The sequence below is a fragment of the Sminthopsis crassicaudata genome, chromosome 2 (genome assembly GCF_048593235.1).
Source record: "Sminthopsis crassicaudata isolate SCR6 chromosome 2, ASM4859323v1, whole genome shotgun sequence".
NCBI lineage: Eukaryota > Metazoa > Chordata > Mammalia > Dasyuromorphia > Dasyuridae > Sminthopsis > Sminthopsis crassicaudata.
The window spans coordinates 440825702-440846501 of NC_133618.1; the positions used below are offsets into that span (position 1 = coordinate 440825702).

General features: G+C 40.9%; 1 protein-coding gene across 10 annotated transcripts in view; it reads left to right on the forward strand.

Annotated features, from left to right (window-relative positions):
- The window catches only part of DLGAP4 (DLG associated protein 4), a 93287-nt gene that overhangs the window by 36813 nt on the left and 35674 nt on the right, over nucleotides 1-20800 (forward strand). Inside the window, exons 1-3 of one of the 10 annotated variants that reach the window (XM_074292569.1) lie at nucleotides 16851-16928; nucleotides 18803-18894; nucleotides 20204-20279. The exons of 6 other annotated variants lie outside the window; for them this stretch is intronic. Coding sequence is in view for 1 of the 4 variants with exons in the window: in XM_074292565.1 (XP_074148666.1) it covers nucleotides 13350-13384; nucleotides 18803-18894 (127 nt within the window). In the remaining 3 variants the exon portion in view is untranslated. Of the gene's footprint in view, nucleotides 1-13118; nucleotides 13385-16105; nucleotides 16929-18802; nucleotides 18895-20203; nucleotides 20280-20800 lie in introns of those variants that run through there. 3 more of the 10 variants (XM_074292565.1, XM_074292567.1, XM_074292570.1) reach the window with 3 other exon arrangements.

Below are 20800 nucleotides of genomic sequence, written 5' to 3' on the forward strand. Positions count from 1 at the left end.
GAGCAAATGTAGGGTTGGCAAATACTTCCTATGAAACCCATACTAAAGAACTGTGGACTTCCCTTGGGCAAGAGGGGGAGGATCCACCCCCTCTCTGGAGATTCTGAAGCTGAAGCTGGCCCGGTAATTCTAAAGATTCTTTTTCTTTAGGATGAGTTGGACTAGCTGCCAGGGAGGTCCCTTCCAGTTTTTAGATTCTGAGTCACCATCTGAATTCTCACTGTGGAGAACTAAGGTTGGGATTAGTTCTCAGATAGGCTGGAATCAGATCCCTCTCATCTTCCTCGGGGCCAGTCCCCCGAGTTCCTCAGAATTCTGAGATTGGGTGCAGAGAGAATCAAAATCTGAACCCTGGGCAGATGAGGAAGCTAGCGGTCAAAAAAGACACAGGACCTATTCAGTATCATACAGTGGACTGATGCCAGCCCAGCTTTTGCAGGAAACGATGAACTATGAGTTGTCCTAGAGGTAGGAGAAAGGGGAAGTTGACAGGCCAGAGGAATTTCCCCAAACTAGATGTTAAGACTGTTATTCCTTCTGTGAAAAACTGGGAAGAAAAATTTAGATGAATCTTTGCCCTCATGGATTTTACCATCCAGCAAAGAACTGCAGTAGATAACTTAAACATCCATTTTTACTTAAATGCATTCAAGAAGTGGAAAACAAAGTGTTTTGTGAGGTCTGTGAGAGAAGATCCTGGGGAGATTGGAACATTTTAGTGGTGCTTTTTAAGACTCAGGGAAGGCCTTCCAGAAATAGGAAATAAAATGAGTAAAGGCACAAAAATGGAGCTGCAGAACATGTTCAGGAGTGAAAGACATGAGTCTAGTTAAGGTGCAACAACATAATGTGAATCAAGGGGGAGAATGGGAGAGGCCAGAAAAATAAGCTGCCTTGCATAAAGGAAACATTTAATACATGCTTGTTGGATCTAACTGAATTGATAGCACCAGATTATAAAGAGCCAGGCAAAGGAATTTGAATTTTTCTCAGATATTTGTGAATCCCAGAAGATTTTTAACTTAATATTGGAAAGAGGTGACTAAGTGGAACAGGGATTCTGCCTTGAGCAGGCCTCTGCCTAGCTTATGCACTTACTAAATTTTTGGTCACTTTTAGAGTCCGAGAAGAAAGCAGATTGGTTGAAAAAATTATTCTAGGAAATCTAGAGAGAAAAAAATCCCACTGTCTTTGTGGAAAGAACACTGTCTCTAGATTCAAGGCACTGCCTCAGACACTTTTATGTGTTCTTGGGCAAATAATTTAACTCCCTCTCTTCATCTGCCTACTCCAATGGCCCACTCTAGATTGGTGCTCTCTTGAATGAGTTCCTGCCAAGGTGTAGTAGTCAAAAGTAAATACACAGGTTCCAAATATTTTGATGTGTAGATGCATCTCTTTCAAAGAAATCTGGAAAGGCAGTCTCATGGCACATTTATCTGGCATGAGCCATTTTTAAGAAGAGTCAAAGATACAAGAAGTAATTAAAACCTAATCAGACCATAATCTTTTGGCTCTCGATAAAATCCTGAACAGGAGCTGAAAATTCTAGTCCTTTTTCTTCCCATTAACTTATGTGACCTTGGTCAAGACTACAGCCCTCTCTGACCCTAATGTCCCTTCCCACACTGGCTTTCTCTGAGATTATGTGCTCTACTCTGGAGTATACAGGAAATGCTAAGTGCCTTTACTATTCATTCATTTATCTTCATGGGGGAGGGGAATCCATTCTTTTTCGACTTCTTCCCTTAATTGCAAGGTCTGCAGATATCTCATTCTTCAGATGCCCGAGGGTTCTTAGGCTTCCTTTGATAGTGCAGATTAGGGAATGGAGATCAGTCTATCAGTAAACATTAATAAATCACTTACCTACAAATTTCTTACTACGTAGAAATTTGAAGGCCAGAGGTATATACTCCCACAGCTAGGAAGTCGGGGGACAAGGATTGAACCTCTATCTCTTGAATCATTCTCTTTAGAGTATAAGCAGCTTAGGGCAACTAGGTATTATATTGGATAGAATAAAAATTCTGGAGAAAGGAATACTCATTTTCCTGAGTTCAAATCCAGCCTCAGACATTTGTCAGACATGTGACCCTGAGCAAGTCTCTTCACCCCCGTTTGCCTCAAGTTTCCTCATCTGTAAAATGGGCTGGAGAAGGAAATGGCAAACCACTCCAGTACCTTTGCCAAGAAAATCCCAAATGGGGTCATGCAGAGTCTAATATGATTTGACTAAACAACAGAAGCTGAATAGAAGCCCTTCTCCCTAAAAAATAGCATATCCTTTTGTGTGGAAACTGATCAGTTTAATTCAAAGGACAAATTTTGTTTTGTGTGAATGTACTTGTAAAGCAGGCATTCTTACTGGCTTTCCAAATCTGTGCATGGGAGGAGATCTGCTCCCTGCTGTCCAGGACCGTCTGGTTCAACTGGGGCAACCAGACTTATAATTAAAAATCTCTGGGAGACAGACTGTGATTGAATACCAAAATGAACATTACAAGGTTTAATAGCACTGTGCTAGAGGCCTCTGAAGATGCAGAGTTTATGTGAAACACTATTCCTGCCCTCTGGAAACTAACTCATAGGCTTGAAAGGGAATACGATGCAAACAGTAGTAAACAAAATACATGAAATTATTTGAGTAAGCACATTAGAAAGGTATGAAAGCATCATAAAAATAAAAGACACACTCAAAGTTGGAAGGGACCAAAGAGACCATCTAATCCAGAGAAGGGGAGGAAGCATCCTCTCATTTTTATAGATGAGAAGACTTCAGGGAACTAAGCAGGGGAGGATTTCTGGAGGTGATGGCATTTGAATTGGACATGAAAAAATGGGTCAGAATTCAATAGTCAAAAGAAGAGTATCTAGACATAAGGAACAGTGTAAGCAAAGGCAGAAGTGAGTAGAATCATAAAATCTGAAAAGGACCTCAGGGGCTATTTAGTCTGTTCCTACCCCTCATTTAAGAGATGAGGAAACAGGCCCAGAGAAGTTAAGCAACTTGCCTATGGTCACACAGATGGTTATTATCTTCCTGTCTCTGTATTTAGCACTCTCCATTATACCAACCTGCCTCCCTACATTTGCAGATTGGCTGTAGGTTAATCATAGGAGAGAAGACTGGCTAGGGGATACCAGATTGTATAGGGCTTGGAATGCCGAAGGGAAGTATTTTCATCAGAAGCAGGGACTAACTCCCAAGTGCAGCAAGTCTACATTGTTCCACAAAATCTCATCTGGCTTCCCAGCAATCAGGAGCACTTCTAAAAGTCCTGCTTGTGTTCCTGTTCCCAGCTTCTGGGGTCAGTTATGGGCCCTGAGCATCCCTGGCATTGTGAGGGGAAACATGATCTGGCGTGCAGCTGTGCCGAGGAGTCCGCCCAGCTCCCTCCCAGCTTCCAGGAAGCGCTCATGACCAGCTGGCTGGGGCCGGCCTCTGCCACTTCTTAGGCTTCATCTGCCAAAGGCTCCTGATGACCCCATCTAACCTCTTGAAATTTGACAGTGGACAGAGTTTGGGGTCTTTCCTGGGTGATGCCTTTTCAAGGATGCTTGGGGGAAATTGAGGGACTGCCTACCCTACTACTGGTAGAGAAGGGTAGGATTCTCTTCAGCAAGCCTATACCCATTGCTGACTGAGTGCACAGAGGGTTCAGCATGGGATAATGTTTGAGGGGAAAATGCTTTATCAGCCCTCGCCAGCACTTGAGGAAATTAGTCTAAGAGACTGTTTGCAGGGCATTATATTTAATGGACACAATACAAATCACCTGTAATGGGTATGCTAGCTGTGAAAGTATCAGAGAAAGATTGGCACACCAGGGTCAGGAAGATTAGGGAAGGCTGCTGAGTGAGGAGCTTGCATTTTCTTAGGTTCCAAGGATCAGGAAGGGATGCAATACAGGGAAGGAACTCTGACTCTGGACTGGGGAGATAAGTTCATATTTGTACGACTTGTGTTGCTTGCTTCCATGTATGACATAAGTCACTTCCGTTTTTAGGTTTGTTACCTCCTCTAAAAAGGTTTGGTCCAGATCAGTGGTTCTTAATCTGCAATTTATGTACTTCTAAAAAATATTTAAGTAAGGGGCAGCTAGGTGTCGCAGTGGATAGAGCACCAGCCCTGAAGTCAGGAGGACCCGAGTTCAAATGTGACCTCAGACGCTTAACACTGCCTAGCTGTGTGACACTGGGCAAGTCACTTAACCTCAATTGCCTCAGCAAAAAAAAAAAAAAAAAAAAATTAGTAATTTAAATAACTGGATTCCTTTGTAATTCTATGCATCTTGTTTTATGCATTTAAAACATTATTCTAAGGCTTTATGACAAAAGGATCCATGACCCAAAAGAGCTTTAAGAACTCTTTGGCCAAGCCCCCTAGCCCCTCACTCTGACTCTCCATTTTTACAGATAAGGATCATGCAACTTTCATGAAATAACTTTCCCACTGTCAAAACAAGTACTGGAAGCAGAATTTGAACCTACAACCTCTAACTTCATTTTCAATTTCTTCCATTGGACCAGGCTTGGACTAGGAGGAGGCCTTGGAAATGGAATGGAAAAGGGATAAAAAGGGAAGGGCAAAGAAATGAATCACTGGTGAGATACTCAAAATAATGACTGCTGGCTTTGGTCAGAGCTTGCTATTTAGCTATGAAGAGTCCCTACAGCTCTTCAGAGCTCAGTTTCCTCATCTGTAATACAAAGGTATTGAAGTCATTTATCTCTTAAGATCTTTTCCACCTCTTTCATGCTGTGTTGTAGGATGTTAACGCCAGAAGGGAGCTTAACAAATTTATCAGATCAAGGCCAGCTCCTTTAATAAATCTGGGGGAATGGAATCTGAGTGACCTAAAAGGACCAGCCTCATAAACTCTAATTTACTGGGTCCTCAAAGCTCAGGCTTGCAAGGAAAGGGGCCTCTGAGCATTTCATCCAATTCATGCCTAAGCAAGAATTCCCCCTACAACATCCCTGACAAAGGATTACTCAGTTTAAATCTTTACTGAAGCGGAACTCTTACCCAAGAAGTAGGCCCTTTGCCATCCGGATTCCACCCCACCTTTCCAGCCTTCTCTCACTGTCCCCTCCCTGCTCTCACCAGTTACCTAAATGAATGATCTAGTGCTGAGCTCCCCCACCCCCAAGCATGTTGACACTGGATGGGGGTTTTAAAAGTAGGGTGTGATTCTTCTATGAGTAACCTGTGGCTCCACAAGCCTTCTGAAGCCTGACGGTGAAGAGTCTGATCCTGGGCTCTCCAGGGATAACAAGTGGACAGTTGTAAATGTGATTTTAAGCACCACAAGCATGAGCACTAGTTTTTGGTTTTTTGTAGGGAGTTTGCTTTTATGTCATCTCTGAACAAATCCTCTCAGGTCATCCCTCTTAACAAAGAATGAAAAATAAAAGGGGGGAAAAAGCAGTATAGTAAAACTAACCAACATATCAACTGACAGCATATGCAATATTCCACACTTGTAGCCCCCCATCTTTACAAAGAAGATTGGTGTATATCTTCTCAATTCCTGGGGCAAGCTTAAATGTTGTATAGTATTATCTTTGGGAGTGGGGAGAGGTGTTCTTTGCATTTACACTTTTTGTGTTCTCTCTGTAGTTTTTTGTAGTATAAAATTGATTCCCACATTCTGCTTATTTTATTTTATATTACTTCATAAAGGTCTTCCCATTTTTTGTATTTTTATCCATTGTTTTTATATAACATTCTCATGTTTTTGTACCAAAGTCTGTTTTTGACATTCCCCAATCAACAAGCATCTACTTTGTTTCTAGTTTCTTGCCACAACAAAAAGGAATAGCTCTGCTTTTAAAAGCAAAAGTGGAGCCTTCTCCTATGAAATAACCCCATTGTATAATAGCTCACATTTTTAGGAGCTTTGTGCTTATGTCATCTCATCTGATCCTCACATCAGCTTTCCAGCTGGCAGGTAGTTTATTGCTCAGTCCCTAATGTAAAACCTTCCTATGTAAAACCACGATGTTACAAAGTATCAGACCATATAGAATCAATCTCAATATGTATCAACTAGATACATGGCTTCCCCCAAAAGGTAACATAAGTGTCTCCTATATTAATAGAGGCTCAGTGACCAAAGAATAAAAGGAGTTTGGTTGTCCCCCAGCTTCCTCGCTCCCATCTCTCCAGTTCCTTGTCCCATTCAGAGAGTTGAGGTTCCTAGTGTCACATTTTAGGAAGGACATGTACAAGCTAGAAAGGAGAGTCCAGAGGAGGATGACTCTGATGGTGAGGGAACAGGGCTAGGCTATCTAAGGATTAGTTGAACTCAACAGGGAGAATGGGTTACCACAGAGACATTGTTATCTCCCCAACCATGAAGGTTCAGTGATCACTTCCCAGGGATCTGTCTTGTAGAGAAGGTTCCTGATAAGATATAAATTGGATTGGGTGATCTCTGTGATTTCTTTCAACTCATATTTGTGAACACCTAGTGCAGGGGAAGCTAGATGGATCAGTGGATAGAGCACTGGTCCTAGAATCAGAAGGACCTGAGTTTAAATTCTGTTTCAGCCACTTACTAGCTGGGTTACCCCAGGCAAGTCACTTAATCTAGATTGCCTCTCTTCTTCCCCTTCACCTAGCAAAAAAAAAAAAAAAAAAAAAAAAGTACACTGCTGATAAAGACTTCTGGAATTGAGAGGAAGCTTTCTTACTCAGTGCCCTGGAAATCTCTCCCCCTCTAGATTTCTCATCTTTGAAATGACAAAGGTTGGGGTAGGTGGTCTTTAGAGGCCTCCTGACTGTTAAAGGCAGCCTTTTGGGGATGCATTAGAAGGAACTAGACTGGTGACCCAGAATACAGTCATGAGGGGAGAGGTTTTCTTCAGAGGCCATGGATATGGATAGGAGAGAACTGATGAAAAGATAAATCAACCGCATTTGGTAACTTGGGGTGGGGAGTGCCTCGAGGCCTCAAGACAGACAACCTAAGCCTCTTATGAAGATGCAGCTTATATGCTGCAACAGTCTCTAGCTAAGACCTCAGCCTTTACTAATAATGGCTTTGCCTTTCTTTTAAGGTGTTTGTGCTTGAGTTTATACCAATGAACTCCTCCTAAAGGACCAGGAAAACTTCACAGGTCAAAGAAGAGACTATAAATCCCATATTCGGGAATTGTCAGAGCTGATAGGGTCTTAGGAGGCAGGTGTACTATTCCATCCCTCTCATTTGACAGGAATGTGAGGTCCAGGTACCAAAAAGACATGTACAAGGTCAAGGAGAAAATTGTTGCCATTTTGTTTCTCTTTTCTCTTAGAGGTTACATAATGATAGCAATCACATGATGGTGTACCTTATTAAGAGTTAGGCGGTACTAGAGTTAGACACTTGAAACAAGCCAGCACTGGGAACTAGGAAATCTGGCTTCTAGGTCTGTTCTGCCATTAATTCACTGTGTGACATTAGGTCAGAGAAGAGAAGGCTTGTGGAGTGGGGGGGTGTAAGGGATGTCATAAATAATCACTGTGTTCAAGTATTTCAACTGCCGTTACATGGAAGAAGGGATTGTTCTGCCTGCAATTGGGAAGATCAGAACTAAATAGTAGAAGACAGATTTTAGCTTAACATAGAAACCATCCAAAAGTGGAATGGGCTGCTTGGGAGGAAGAGGGTAATCCCTATGGCCAAAGGTCTGCAGAAGAAGGCTGGATCAGGAGGTATTAAAGTTGAGTCCATGAACATTAAATACATATCTATAATTTTATTTATATAGATATAGAGTATGTTTATTTCTCTAATTGCATTGTAATAAAAGTTTCCTTTGGGATGCCACTTATTTTATTTTTGCATTTAAAAATATTCTGAGAAGGGATCCATTGATATCACCAGACTTTCAGAGAGGTCCATTCCTTCCTACCTCAATGGGGTTATGAATTCCTATATTATTTCATAATTCCCATTCACATAGTATAGGACAATTCCCATTCACATGTGTTAATAAACCTGGTAAACCTGAAAGTCTCTTCCAGTTCTGAATTTCCTTGACTTTGAAGTCCTTCCTTGGACCTTATTGCCTTATCTGTAAAATGGAATATTTGATGATCTCAGATCCCCCTGGGTCTTTGTTCTAATATTCCTCCCCCCTCCCCTTCCACCCCATCACAGAAAGTCTTCAGGTTGACATTTAAATTCCTCTACAGTCTGGTTCCCATCTACCTTTTGATTTCACATTACTCTCCCCCCCTCATTTACACTCTGCTCCAGCTCTGATATCCTGTGTTCTAAGGTCCACAACATCCCCCCCCAACTCTGACATTCTGTGTCCTGTGCTTCAGAGATGGGCTGGTCAAAAGCTAATGTTTTTCTAAACAACAGGTTTAGTAACAATTGTTTTGGATAGCATTTTCTCGATCTTTTTCATTAGTCCTCCCCCAAAAATGTTATCCCCAATTTAATAAAGAGGAAACAGGAAGTGACTTGCCCAGAGTTAATATGACCACAGTTGGTGGCTCGACTAGGATAACAGCTCCCCACCAGTAACCATTTCCGGCTTCCTAGACCACTGGTTTACCCACCAAAAGCTGCTTTCCTCTGTGCCAGTACTGTGTGAAGAGTCAGTAGGACCCTTCTAATTCCAGGGGATAGACTGAAGTATGACCAGCTCTCATTTGGGAATAAAACATCCTTTTCCATTTCCTTTAAATGATCCAGTGCACACTGAATCTCTGAGCTGAAAAGGATCCTTCAGAGATCTTTGCCTTCCCTGACAGAAAGTTATCTGCTTTCTGCCAAAATTCAATTCAACAAATATTTTTAAATGCAGTTATTTAGTGCTGGGTTTACAAGAGAAAAAAGAAAACCCCCCACCTTCAAGGATCTTAAAATGAGTGGGAAACAGTAGATATACCAATAAGTATAAAGTCATTTCTAAAGATGAGTCTGCTGATGGGGGAGGGGTGAAGTGGAGAGGTAAAAGTCAGGAAAGGCCTCCAGTAGAAGGTGGCACCTGAGCTATGCTTTGAAGGAATCCTGTGCAGATGAGAAGGATGTTCGTTCCAGATGGAGAGGGGCCATTGACTTTTTCCACAGGCCCAGAGGATTAAGACAGGATGTTGTATATGGGTACAGACAACAGAATAACTTGATTGGAACTGGAGCAGAGTAAATGAGGGGGAGAGTAATGTGAAATAAGACTAGGAAGGTACATGGGAACCAGATTGCAGAGGACTTCAAATGTCAACCTGAAGATTTTCTGTGATAAGGAGTTCATTATCCCCTGGAAAGCTATCTGTTCTCCAAACAGCTAAGTGATGTAAAAGTCATCCCTGCAATTCCTTCCAGTTGGCCTAGGTTCTCTGCTTTCTAGGGTCAAGAAAAACAAGCCTGTTACCCCTTCCCCAACAGTTCCAGAACTCAGAGGCAACCTGAGCTACATCTTTTTGGAAGGGTGCTTTGTTATTATTTAATAATCAGTTCATGCCTCAGCCAGAAGGGCACAGCTGTGGAGGGTGTTAAGTTGGACAGGTAGAGGTTATCTTCCCCATCATCCTCCCAATGGATGAAGAAACTAGTGTTCTGCAAGGAGAAAGGACTCCCCAAGGTCATACAGTTAGCACAGAGCTGGGTTGCTGTCCAGGCTCTCCAATCTGCAGTAATTATTTGCATTATCCCACCCTAACTTTGCAGATTAGATTTCAGATAGGATCTTAGGATTCAGTGATGATTAATAAGCCATAGTATCCAGTCTGAGTTCTTCCCCCACTTTGCCTCAAATACCTCCCCAAATACCTCCCCTCTTCCCCATCTCCCTCCAAATCTATACCTTCCTTTTCCCCTTCCAGTCTCCTTATATTTGCCTAATCCAGGCTGCTTCTAGTCTGCAGTGATGTCCTCCAGTGCTTTAAATCATAACTTGCCTTTTGTTGTTTTTTATGCAAGTCACACTGTCCTCCAAACCTCAGTTTCCTTAACTGAACTTTCCACCAGCTTTCATTAAACACCTATAATGTGCAAGGCCCTGGACTCCATGCCAAAAAATACAAGGATAAATGACAGACTTTGATCCCCATTAGTGAACCATCTAATTGGAGGAGAAAAGTAAATAACTTTAAGAAAGGGAGTGACAAAGGGCTATCAAACTCTACATACCCTTTGATCCAGCAATGTCTACTGTGTTGGTATCCCAAAGAGATTATAAAGGAGGGAAAAGAACCCACATGTACAAAAGTGTCTGTAGCAGCTATTTTGTAGTGACAAGGAACTGGAAATTGAGTGGATGCCTAACAGTCAAGGAATGGCTGAAGAAGTTATAGTATGTAAGTGTTATGGAATATTATTGTTCTATAAGAAATGATCAGCAGGATGATTTTAGAAAGGCCTGGAGAGACTTACATCAACTGATGCTAAGTGAAGTGAGTAGAACCAAGAGAACATTGTAAACAGTAACAACAAGATTATATGATGATCAGTTCTGATGGACATGGCTCTTTTCAACAATGAAGTGATTTAGGCCAATTCTAGACTTATGATGGAGAGAGCCATCTGCATCCAGAGAGGGCTGTGGGGACTGAATTTGGATCCCAGCATTTTTATTTTTTTCACTTTTTATTGTTTGCTTGCTTTTTATTTTCTTTCTCATTTTTCCTCCTTTTTGATCTGATTTTTCTAGTGTAGCATGATAAATGTGGAAATATGTATAGAAGAATTGTACATGTTTAACATATATTGGATTGCTTACTGTCTAGGGGATGGAGGAAGGAAGGGAGAAAAATTTGGAACACAAGGTTTTGTAAGGGCGAATATTGAAAACTATCTTGGCAAAAATTTTGAAAATAAAAACCTATTCGTTTATAAGGGAGGGACATAATTAGATGAAACTAAATAAAAACTCACATAACACTGTACTAGAGCTAGAGAGAGGTGGGTACAGAACAGGGATAAGAGAATAGTTCAATTTGTCTGAAACTAGAATAAATGGTCATGGGTTCAGTTTGGAGTCACATTATAAGAAGTCCTTGAATGCCAGGATCACTAGTCTATATCTTTCAATATTCAAATATTAAGTGCCCTCCATGTTCGAGGTACTGTGCTTGACAATGGAATTTAGAAAGATAAAAATAGCCCTTACCTTCAGGGAGTTTATATTCCAGTTCAGAAAACTACTATCCACATAACTACAAAATGATAGAGGGGGAAAGGTGCTAATAGTAGTTGGTGATACCAGAAAAGATTTTTGTGTAGAAGGTAGTATTTGAGGGTTTTTTTTTCTTTTTAGGATTTTGGGGTTTTTTAATATATTTTTTTAAATTTTGAGTTCCAAATTTTCTCCCTTTAGCCCATCCTCCACCCCCTGAGAAGGCAAACAGAATAACACTCTTTGTACATATAAGTCATGGACTTTTTTTTTTTTTTTTTTTTTACCTATGTTGCAAAGAAAGAAAATGAAAATATATATTTATGTATATGTATATATGTATTTGCTTCATTATTTTATCCAGAGTTCATTGGTTCTCTCTCTAAAGCATTTTTTCTTATGAGACATTTATAATTGTCTTGAATCATTGTATTGATCAGAATAGCTAAATCTTCTACTGTTGATAGTCAAAATATTGCTGTTCTGTACAGTGTTCTCCTTCTACTCACATCAGTCTTCTCAGGTTTTTCTAAAATCTTTTCATTTTTTAATAGCATCATAGTATTCCATCACAATTTCATCATAGCATGTTTAGTCATTCTCTAATTAATGGGCATCTTCTCAATATCTGATTTTTTTTGTGGCATTTGAGGCTTGAAGGAAAAAAGGAATTCCAGAAGGCTGAGATGATGGAGAAAGTGTATTTTCAGCACAAAGAACAAGCCAGTGAGAGCTAGAGGAAATGGAATGAACTGTCAGGAGGCTAATTTGATCTGTCCCTGTGGATTGGGACCAGATTGTAAAGGACTTTTTATGCCAGAGGTAGTTATTTTTGATCGAGTCCATGGAAAGCCACTGGAGGTTGAATACAGCATGCTACACATCAGACCTGCACGTTGGGGGAAACAATTTTGGTGATCATGTGGAGGATAATTTTCTAGTTGGGTAAAGACTTGAGATAGGGAAGACCAATTAGAAGAACTAGGTGAGAGAGGATGGTCTGCACTCTTAGAAGTAGTTGTGTAAATAAAGAGAAGGCACTAATTGCCAAAGATGTTATGGAGATAGGAAAAACAAAATCTGTTAACTGATTGGATGAGTGAGAGAAGAGTCAAGGATACCACGGAGGTCCCAATTCTGGCTGAGAGATTGGAAAGATGATGATGCTCTGGGCAGAAATGGGGAGTTAAGAAGAGGTCTGGATATGGAATGAAAATAACGAATTCTCATTTGGACAAGTTGAACTGGAGGTACTTATGGGGCATTCAGTTTGAAATGGCCAATAGGCAGTGAGTTGGTAATGCAGAATCGAGGGCTCAGCTGCTTTATTTGGTAGTCAGTAAAGAACAGCTAAAAGTTTTGAATACATTTGGAATATTTTGGTAGAGCCAGATGACAGAAGAAATAGCACAGTGAATGGGAGCCCAATTGGGAAACTGTTAGAATAATTTAATATAATATTGTGCAGTTGCCATAAATGAATTGTTACTCTTTAGTTTGGTGAAAGAAAGCCGTGTTTTTCCAACTAGATGGTAAGCTCCTTCTGGATTCTGATTCGGGGTTACATTGGGGGAAAGGAAGACCTTGTGTTTGTTGAAAATGTTGGAACAGGGTGGTTCTGAGAAGAATCCTGGGGGAGTGTTGGAGGGGAGGGATTGGACCAAGAGTAGTGAAAGAAAGGTCTGAAAGCTCATTACATTTAGTAAGTATAGCCAGCTGGGCGGATGTCAGCTGAAGAGCCCAGACAGGGAATGGGGGAAGAGAAGGAGACAGGGCGCCCTGGGTCCCTTGCAGGAATCTGCTTTCTTGATTCAGCATCTCCCCAGCCCCGAGCCTTTAACAAAATCGAAAGTAGGTGGCCCGGGAGGAAGTATCCTGGCCCCGCCCCAGCTGGCTCAGACTGCTTTGTATCCGGGTCTAGGGTTGGGGCTCAGGCTCCTGGGATTGGTCCCTCTGAGGACAGTCTTAAATGGTAGGTTGGGTGAGGTGTTTTGCCTGTCCAGAGACTCTGATGGAAACAGGTGCTGCCTTGTTCCCAGGCTGGGGAGCCAGGCAGTCTGGCAACCTGATGGTTAAACGTGCTTGGGAGACTGGCTGAAGGTGTGGCTGCCAAGAGCCAGGAGGGCACAGGTGTGGGCGGCTTGCCTGGCAGGCCTTTTAAACCTCAGCCCAGCTAGACTACCTTATGCCTTTGTCTGACAGTGCTGGTGGGGGCTGTGGGATCCTCCATGGAGCCTGGGTTTCTGATCTCCCCTCCCCAAAGGTAAGATGCCACTTTATCCCTAACGGCTCCGGCCCCCCCTACCCAGTTTTTCCTTGCTGGTATCACTTTAAGCCCCAACCTTTGGGGGACCACGCTACATAAAGCTAGAAAGGACCTTGGTGATCATCTGTCTCCCACGAAGTTTTAGCTACAGCTTAACTGAGGGTTTTCTCTAGAGACCTTCTGGTTGAATCCTCTCATTTTGTGATTGAGAGAACTGAAGGCCACAGGGAAATGACATACCCTCAAGGTCACATGAGTTGCCGAGACCAGGATTCAGATCCAAAGCTCTTTGGCTCCATATGCAAAGCTCTTTTCATCTCAGCCAGTTTCTTCTCAAACAGCAGACAGGCAGCTTTCTAGTCAGCTTGGATATCCATCTTTTGTGGGACTTTCTCCTTCTGTTGTCAAGGATCGTAAGACTTGTTTTACCTGAGGATTAAGTTTTCTGGTAGCTATTATTTAAGCAGCTTTTCTCTTCTCCAGTTCCCATTTTTCTCGGTTCCTTTTCTAAGGAAACTCCCAGGGTTGCCAGAGTCTGTTGTAAGTTCCCTATATGAGTTGGCGCCAGCTTTTCCCCAGCTGGCTCAGGTATCAGCCATTCCCCGGAGTTTACTCAGCCATTCAGACCTTGCCAGAGAGTAACTTCAGACGGCTCCCCATTTCAGCCTAATCCTGGGACCACCTGGGGGTTGGTGACAGAATCCTAGATTCCAGGAGGTTCATGGAAGGAGCTTCAAGGGCATTGCGCTCTTGTTGTGTCTGAGCAAGAAATCCTCCTTTAGATATCCCAGAATAATCAGATTATCACCTCAGTACACATCCCTCTGTTCTGCTCTGTGGGGAGTAATAATTACAAAGTGTGGGAATGATAGATCACTGCCCTGGAAGCTGAAACCTGAATTTTATTCCTGGTTCTATCACTGATTTTTCATGAGGCTTTGAACAAATCCTATCCCTAAATGAGTTGGTTTCCTGGCCTCATAAAATAGGGAAGGGCTAGATTGGCTGATATTTGGGGTCCCATCCAGCTTTGGTTTATGATTTCATTCTTGCAAATTTCTAATTTGTCTTGAGACAGGATAGTACAGTGGGTAGTACTGGATTTATAATTTGATGCCTGTAATTCTGCTATTTATTAGCTATGAGATCTTGGACACAGAAAGTTGGACACGCCTGAGCAACTCAACAACAACAGCAACAAAAACCAAGGAGTTGGGGCTGTCCAGTGTCAAACACTGGCCCTACCCAGGGCTCGCTGAATCAGATTAATATGTAATTGGGAAATAGGTAATAAAATAAATAAAAATACAGTGGAACATAAATGATCTTAATGTGTCTGTTTCTAAGTCAGTATTACAGTCTAGGGATCTTAATAAGTGGTTGAGCACATTTGTTTCTATTAGGGTTTGACACCACTGTATAATGAATAGCATGAATAAAGTCCAAGACTTAGAATTAGACAAACCAGTGATTCACATAATCTTATTCTGGAGCCTGGAAAGCTACACTAGCTTCTACCTTGTTTGGGAGCAGAAAGGCACTACTCTGGAGAGATAGATTGGGAAGGGAGGAAGAAAAAAAAGAAAATTGGGCAGTAGTTGCTTTAGTGAGAAGCAGCACAGTGTGATGTTTAACATAAGTAAAATTCAAGACTTGAAATTGGACAGACCCGGATTCAAATCCTCCCTCTTGATATATTTACTAATTTAGGAGGTCATAGACAAGACACTTAACTTATTTGAGCCTCAGTGAACTCATCTATAAGATGTATTTTTATGGGGTTCAAATGAAGTCATGGATTTAAAGTATTTTGTAAGCTTTAAAATACTATATAAATGACATTATTCTTGTCCACATTACATGAATAAATCTGACAGTGAGACAGACCTTATTTTCTTAAATGCTACTGGAATGGAAAAAAAGGCCAATTTCAGTCAGTATAAGGAAGAGTTTCCTAATAATTAGAGCTTTCCTATAATGGAATGGGTTGCCTTGATATAGGTAATAAATTCTCCTTCACTAATTACTTTTGCTCATGCTTAAATGTTCAGAAATAGTGCCCTCCCTATCTTGGGGCAATCTGGTATTAAAGGTATATAGTGTAGATTCCATTTTTCATATTTGCAAAGGACTTAGAAAAGTGCCTAACACATGAGCAAGCACTACATAATGTTCAGGGTTTTGGTTTTTTTTTGTTTTGTTGTTAAGTGTTATGGGTCAAGTCTTTGCTTGTAGTCACCTGATCGCAATTTCCATCATTGGTATTCAAGTTGGTCCATTTGTTGTTCAGCCATTTTCAGTGATGTCCCCTAGTTGGGGTTTTCTTGGCAAGGATACTGGAGTAGTTTGCCATTTCTTTCTCCAGTCCATTTTTGACAGTTGAAGAAACTGAGGTAAACAGGGTAAAGTGACTTACTCAGGGTCACACAGCTGGATTTAAAGTCAGAAAGATGAGTCTTCTGGACTGCATTGCCCAGCACATTAATCAATACTCCACAAATAGCAAAGATGATTTTTTTAGTGGGAAGATATAAAATATTGATTAACATTTACTGGTAGTTCATGTTTATATAATGCTTTCAAGTTCGCAAAGTGTTGGCCCATTTGATTCCACCATCCAGTGAAGTGTTTCAGATGTTACTAGCCCCATTTTATAGATAAGAAAAAAAAAACAGCAGCCCTAGAAAAATGGCATGACTTGCTCAGTGTCATGTAGTTAATAAGTTTTAGAGGCACGATTTGAACTCAGGTCTTTTGAATCCATCGTTCTCCCCACTGTCTAGTGGAGCTGCCTCTGTAATGATCATCATATTTAGAGATAAAAAGACAGGGCATTTCCATGGCTATCTCTCCTCTCCAAAGATGTCTATGCTCAATGGAGTAAAATATTTCCAAAGTGATTCTTTTTAATGAACAAAATTTGAAGTAGTCTGTGAAAATACTTCCCCCTCATTTTCTATTCTAATTCAGAATCTACACAATGAAAAGCAACCTCTATATTAGATTATGTTCCTGGTCAAACCATTTGATAAATCACTGATTTATTGTCAGTGCTTGCTCAAGCAAGTCCCTTCACTTCTAGGATATTGGAGTTGCCAAGGACTTCTGACAGCAACTTGTCCAATCTGTACCTAAAAAAGAATGCCCTCTACTATATCTCAACAAAGTCAACCAGGTTCTGCATGAATACCTTCATGGAAAGGAGCTCACTACCTTTTATGTCAGTCCATTCCACTTGTGTAAAGCTCCAGCTCTGCTCTCAGATTCCAAGAGAGTTTGCCCCCTTGATCCTGCTTATGAATGAACAAACTCTTGCTCAAGCTTCTGTCTTCAGACCAGACTGAGAGTTGGCCCTCATTACCCCATTATGCAGTAGATAGCAAGATGTGTGCTGATGTCATAGACCTTTGAGATACCCCCCTGAGGCTTTGGCCAAAAAAACCCCAAAACCAAACTCCTGGTTTTGGGGGGAGACAGTCATTGTGGACTGGAAGACCATCTTAAAAGAGGCAATCTTTCCTGGAGAAAGAAGGTCTGAAAGGTAAAATTCTACTACCAACCTTTTAGGAAATGTTTAAGTACAAAGCTCAGTCTTTGGGACAGGATAATTTTTAAAAAGGATACTTTGGGGCGCACCCTACATTCTTCCCCAATAGCCTATCAGAATACTCATAGAAATGGCTTTACTACACCTGGAAAGAGCCCTCAATTGTAAATCTTTTCCTGTTTCTCTGGTTCTGGGAAGTAAAGATTGTGTTGCTGATCTCAATGGGCTCAGTGCTTGCAGACTCTCTGCAGAAAAGTCCAAACACTTGTTGGGTAAGCCAAGTCCCTATGAGAAGAAGGCTCTGGGGAAGAATGAAGACTGCCACAAGGTGACCCCATCTGCTGGATCAATTGCTCCAGCATCCTCCAAAAAGACACTTTAATAACCTAATGGTGGTATGCTCCCCTTTCTTGCAATGGGTTCAGTAGAGAGGAGTCCTAGATTCATAGTTTATCAGAATTAAATCATTAAACCAACCCTCATCATTTGGGGAAACTTGAGTTTCCACCAGAGTGAAGTTATGTTTCAATAAACTACATTTCCCCCAAACTACTGTATGTAGAACTCTTTTCTCCTGCCTAGTGGAAGAAGAATCTTAATTAATGCTATTGGTATTTCTCCCACTCCCTTAACATGCAATATTAGAATAAGTAATAGAGGGAACACTGGCTTTGGAGGATTTTATACAAATTAAAACCCTAGCACAGTTCCTTTAAAAAAAATTTCCAAATTATTGGTAAAACTGTTGCCTTTCCTAGTGGGACCAGGATAGAAGAATTTTAATGCTGGGGGTATTTCTCCCAGTCTCCTAACATATAATATCAGAGTAAGTGGAATAGAGATAACACTTGACTTTGGAGAACCTAATACAAAACTGGTCTCCAGCCCTTACTACACCTGTGCCACCTGAAGTAAATTCATTCAGACACCATTTTCTACATTCTATAAATTGAATGAGATGATGGACTAGATTGACCTTTTCTAAATTCTGTTTAAGCCCCAAATCTCTGCTTCCTCCTGGTTTCCTAGGCTAGAGCTCTTTCTTTAACAACCTGCTGTCTTCCAGGTCAACGCTTTTCAGTGGAAGGGTAAAGGCAAAGTATTGGGCTCTAAGCAGTGCTGGAATGAGGGAAGGAAGAAGACTGGAGAAAAATCCCATTTCTCACATTTCTGTAGTGCTTTAAAGTTTACAGAATGTTCTTTCCATCACAATCCTGTAAAATTGGCCACATGAGACCATAACAACACCCGTATAGAAGTAAAAAAGCCAAGATAACCAAAGACCCCCTGTGGGGGTCAGGGCTTGATAATGTACCCAGAGGAGCCAATCACTGGGTTTCCCCTCCTCCCACTTTTATTTTCATTGCTATATTTGGTTTGCCTTACCCTACATTTCTTAATGTTTCCCTCTTCTATTCATCAAATACCTCCCTTTTGATAAAGATTACACAAAAAGGGGAAGGCAGTTGAGTAAACAAACTTTATTATCAGCTTCTATACAGTGTGTGCACAATCTCCACAGTGAAGGAAAGAAGGTACATATAAGGCAGAACTTTCTAAAATTAAAGCTGAAAATCAAAAAGAAATGGCATGGACTGCCTGGGGTATCTGAGCCCTCCAAGCATAGCTATCTTAATAAAGATGCTATTGAATTGAAAGTTATGAGCTATTAAAGATAGAATTCAGATGATTCTCTGAGAGTATAATAATAATAGAATGATTGTAAAAACCTGGGAGCCAGGAAATGTCCTTCCTTGGCACTAACTCAAGTTCTTTCTTTGGGCCTCAGTTTCTCCTTTTGTAAAATGAGGATTGGACAAAATGATCTTTAAGGAACATTCAGCTCTGATCTTATCCATTTTTAACAGATATTTGAAAGGGACGGAAGGGCCACATTTCCTGACCTATTCCGAAAGGTTTATCCACTATTTTGTGCTTTCTGGAGAGCAGACTCTCAAAGGTAAAAGATTTAGAAATGCCCTTTCTATTCCTTTCTAAGAACTTGGCCTTAACTGATACAAAATGATATGAGCAGAACCAAGAGAACCTTGTACACAGTAACAGCAGTATTGTAAAATGATCAGCTCTGAATAATTTAGCCATTTTCAGCAATACAATGATCCTAAACAATTCCAAGGGATTCGTGATGACAGATTCTATCTACTTGCAGAGACAGAACTGATGGAGTCTGAGTGTAGATCAAAGCATACATTTTTACACTTTATTTTTCTGTGTGTCTTTAGCACTCTGGCTATATGGAAATATGTTTTGCATGATTGCACATCTGTAATCTATATTAAATTGCTTGCCTTCTCAAGGAGGGAGGGAAAAGAGAGTTTGGAATTCAATTTTTAAAAAATGTTAAAATTTTACATGTTGTTAAGGGGGAAAAAAACTTAAATAACAACAAAAAAAAAGTTCCATCAAAATCTCCTTTAAAGGAGCAGGGAAGGGAAAGAATTCAGCCTTTAAAGTAGCTGGTCTCAATCATTAGTCAAAGAGAAAAACTCATGGCATCTTATTATTTTTAGCCTATGACCAGCAACAAGATGAATTTAGAATAGGAAAAAACATAGAAGTAAATATCATCTCTTTCTCTGAAGCTCTTGATGGCTCTCTAAATGTGGTAGAGTCATAGAGAATCCTAAAAACTCAGAGGGCAAGAGTAGGAAATCTCCTCTTCAACAAGGAGAAGGGAATTCACTACCATTCACTATTATCTTAGGATACAGTAAATGCTTGTTACATGAAGCCATGACCATCTGCTGCAAACCAAGCTTTTCTGGTGGCTTTCTTTTAGGTTGGTTTTTTCCCCCTTAACTTCATCTTGTTTTTCCCAGACTGACCAACCGACCAGTGATGTGTCTGAGTTTTGTCATGATAGGTTGGTTCATCCCTCCTTAGGCAACCTAGTGACGTACCACCATGACCATGTTGGTGCTGGTATATTGGAGTTCAGACACCTCATTGGCTTAGATCTCTGGGCAGCTTAGAACTCCTGAGCTCTGGAGAACTATCCATTCCTAATTTCTGCTGGTAACAGACCCATAATCACCATCCCTGACTTCTGCCCTTTCACCCACCCCAATAACCTTATACCCAACTTGAAGAGATCATTGTAAGGTCCATGCTGATTCTTGCTTTTATTTTCCCCCAACCTTTTGGCATCTGGGCCTGTGAAGTTCATTTAGGCCATTTGGTTTGTGTGAAACCCTGAGAGATTGTCCTTTTCTTGAAACTGCAAGTTTTGTTTTTTGTTTTTTTTAAAGGAATGGCTTACAGACTGATAGTGACTTCCCCATCCCTGGAAGTACTCAAGCAGAAGCTGGGATACTGTGAAGGAAAGTTTCTGAATATAGTAGTAGCTTTTAAACTTAATTAGGAGCTTCTTGCTGTTCAAGTCAAGTGTTTCTTCACCTGGTTGTTCCTTGTTCTGGTGATGTCACAACTCCTGTCCTCCTCCATACCTGCATCGTGTTTTAGTTAACTCTCAACTAGAGAATCCTAAAAGGGAGGGAGGGGAGGAAGCAAGGGTCAAAGTTAGAGGCTGTAATTTAGTCATCCACTCTCAAAGTTGAGAAAAGGACCTCCTTGGGCAATCCTACCCTAGATCTTGTCTAAATTCAGTTGTTTCTTTTATCCCTTGAAACTACAACCCACTTTTCATTTCCCAGAAGCCCTGCCTTAGGTAACAGCTTCTATCCCTACATCTGGAGATAGGTGCAGGCCAGAATTAAGATATTCTATAGGTGAAGTTAGGTGACTAAGATTCAAGTAGCTCTTTCACACACTATTTCTTAGTCACTTCCCTCTCACCAAGTGAGTCAGCTCATCTGTAAAATGGGTATAATGACACTTATTCTTTC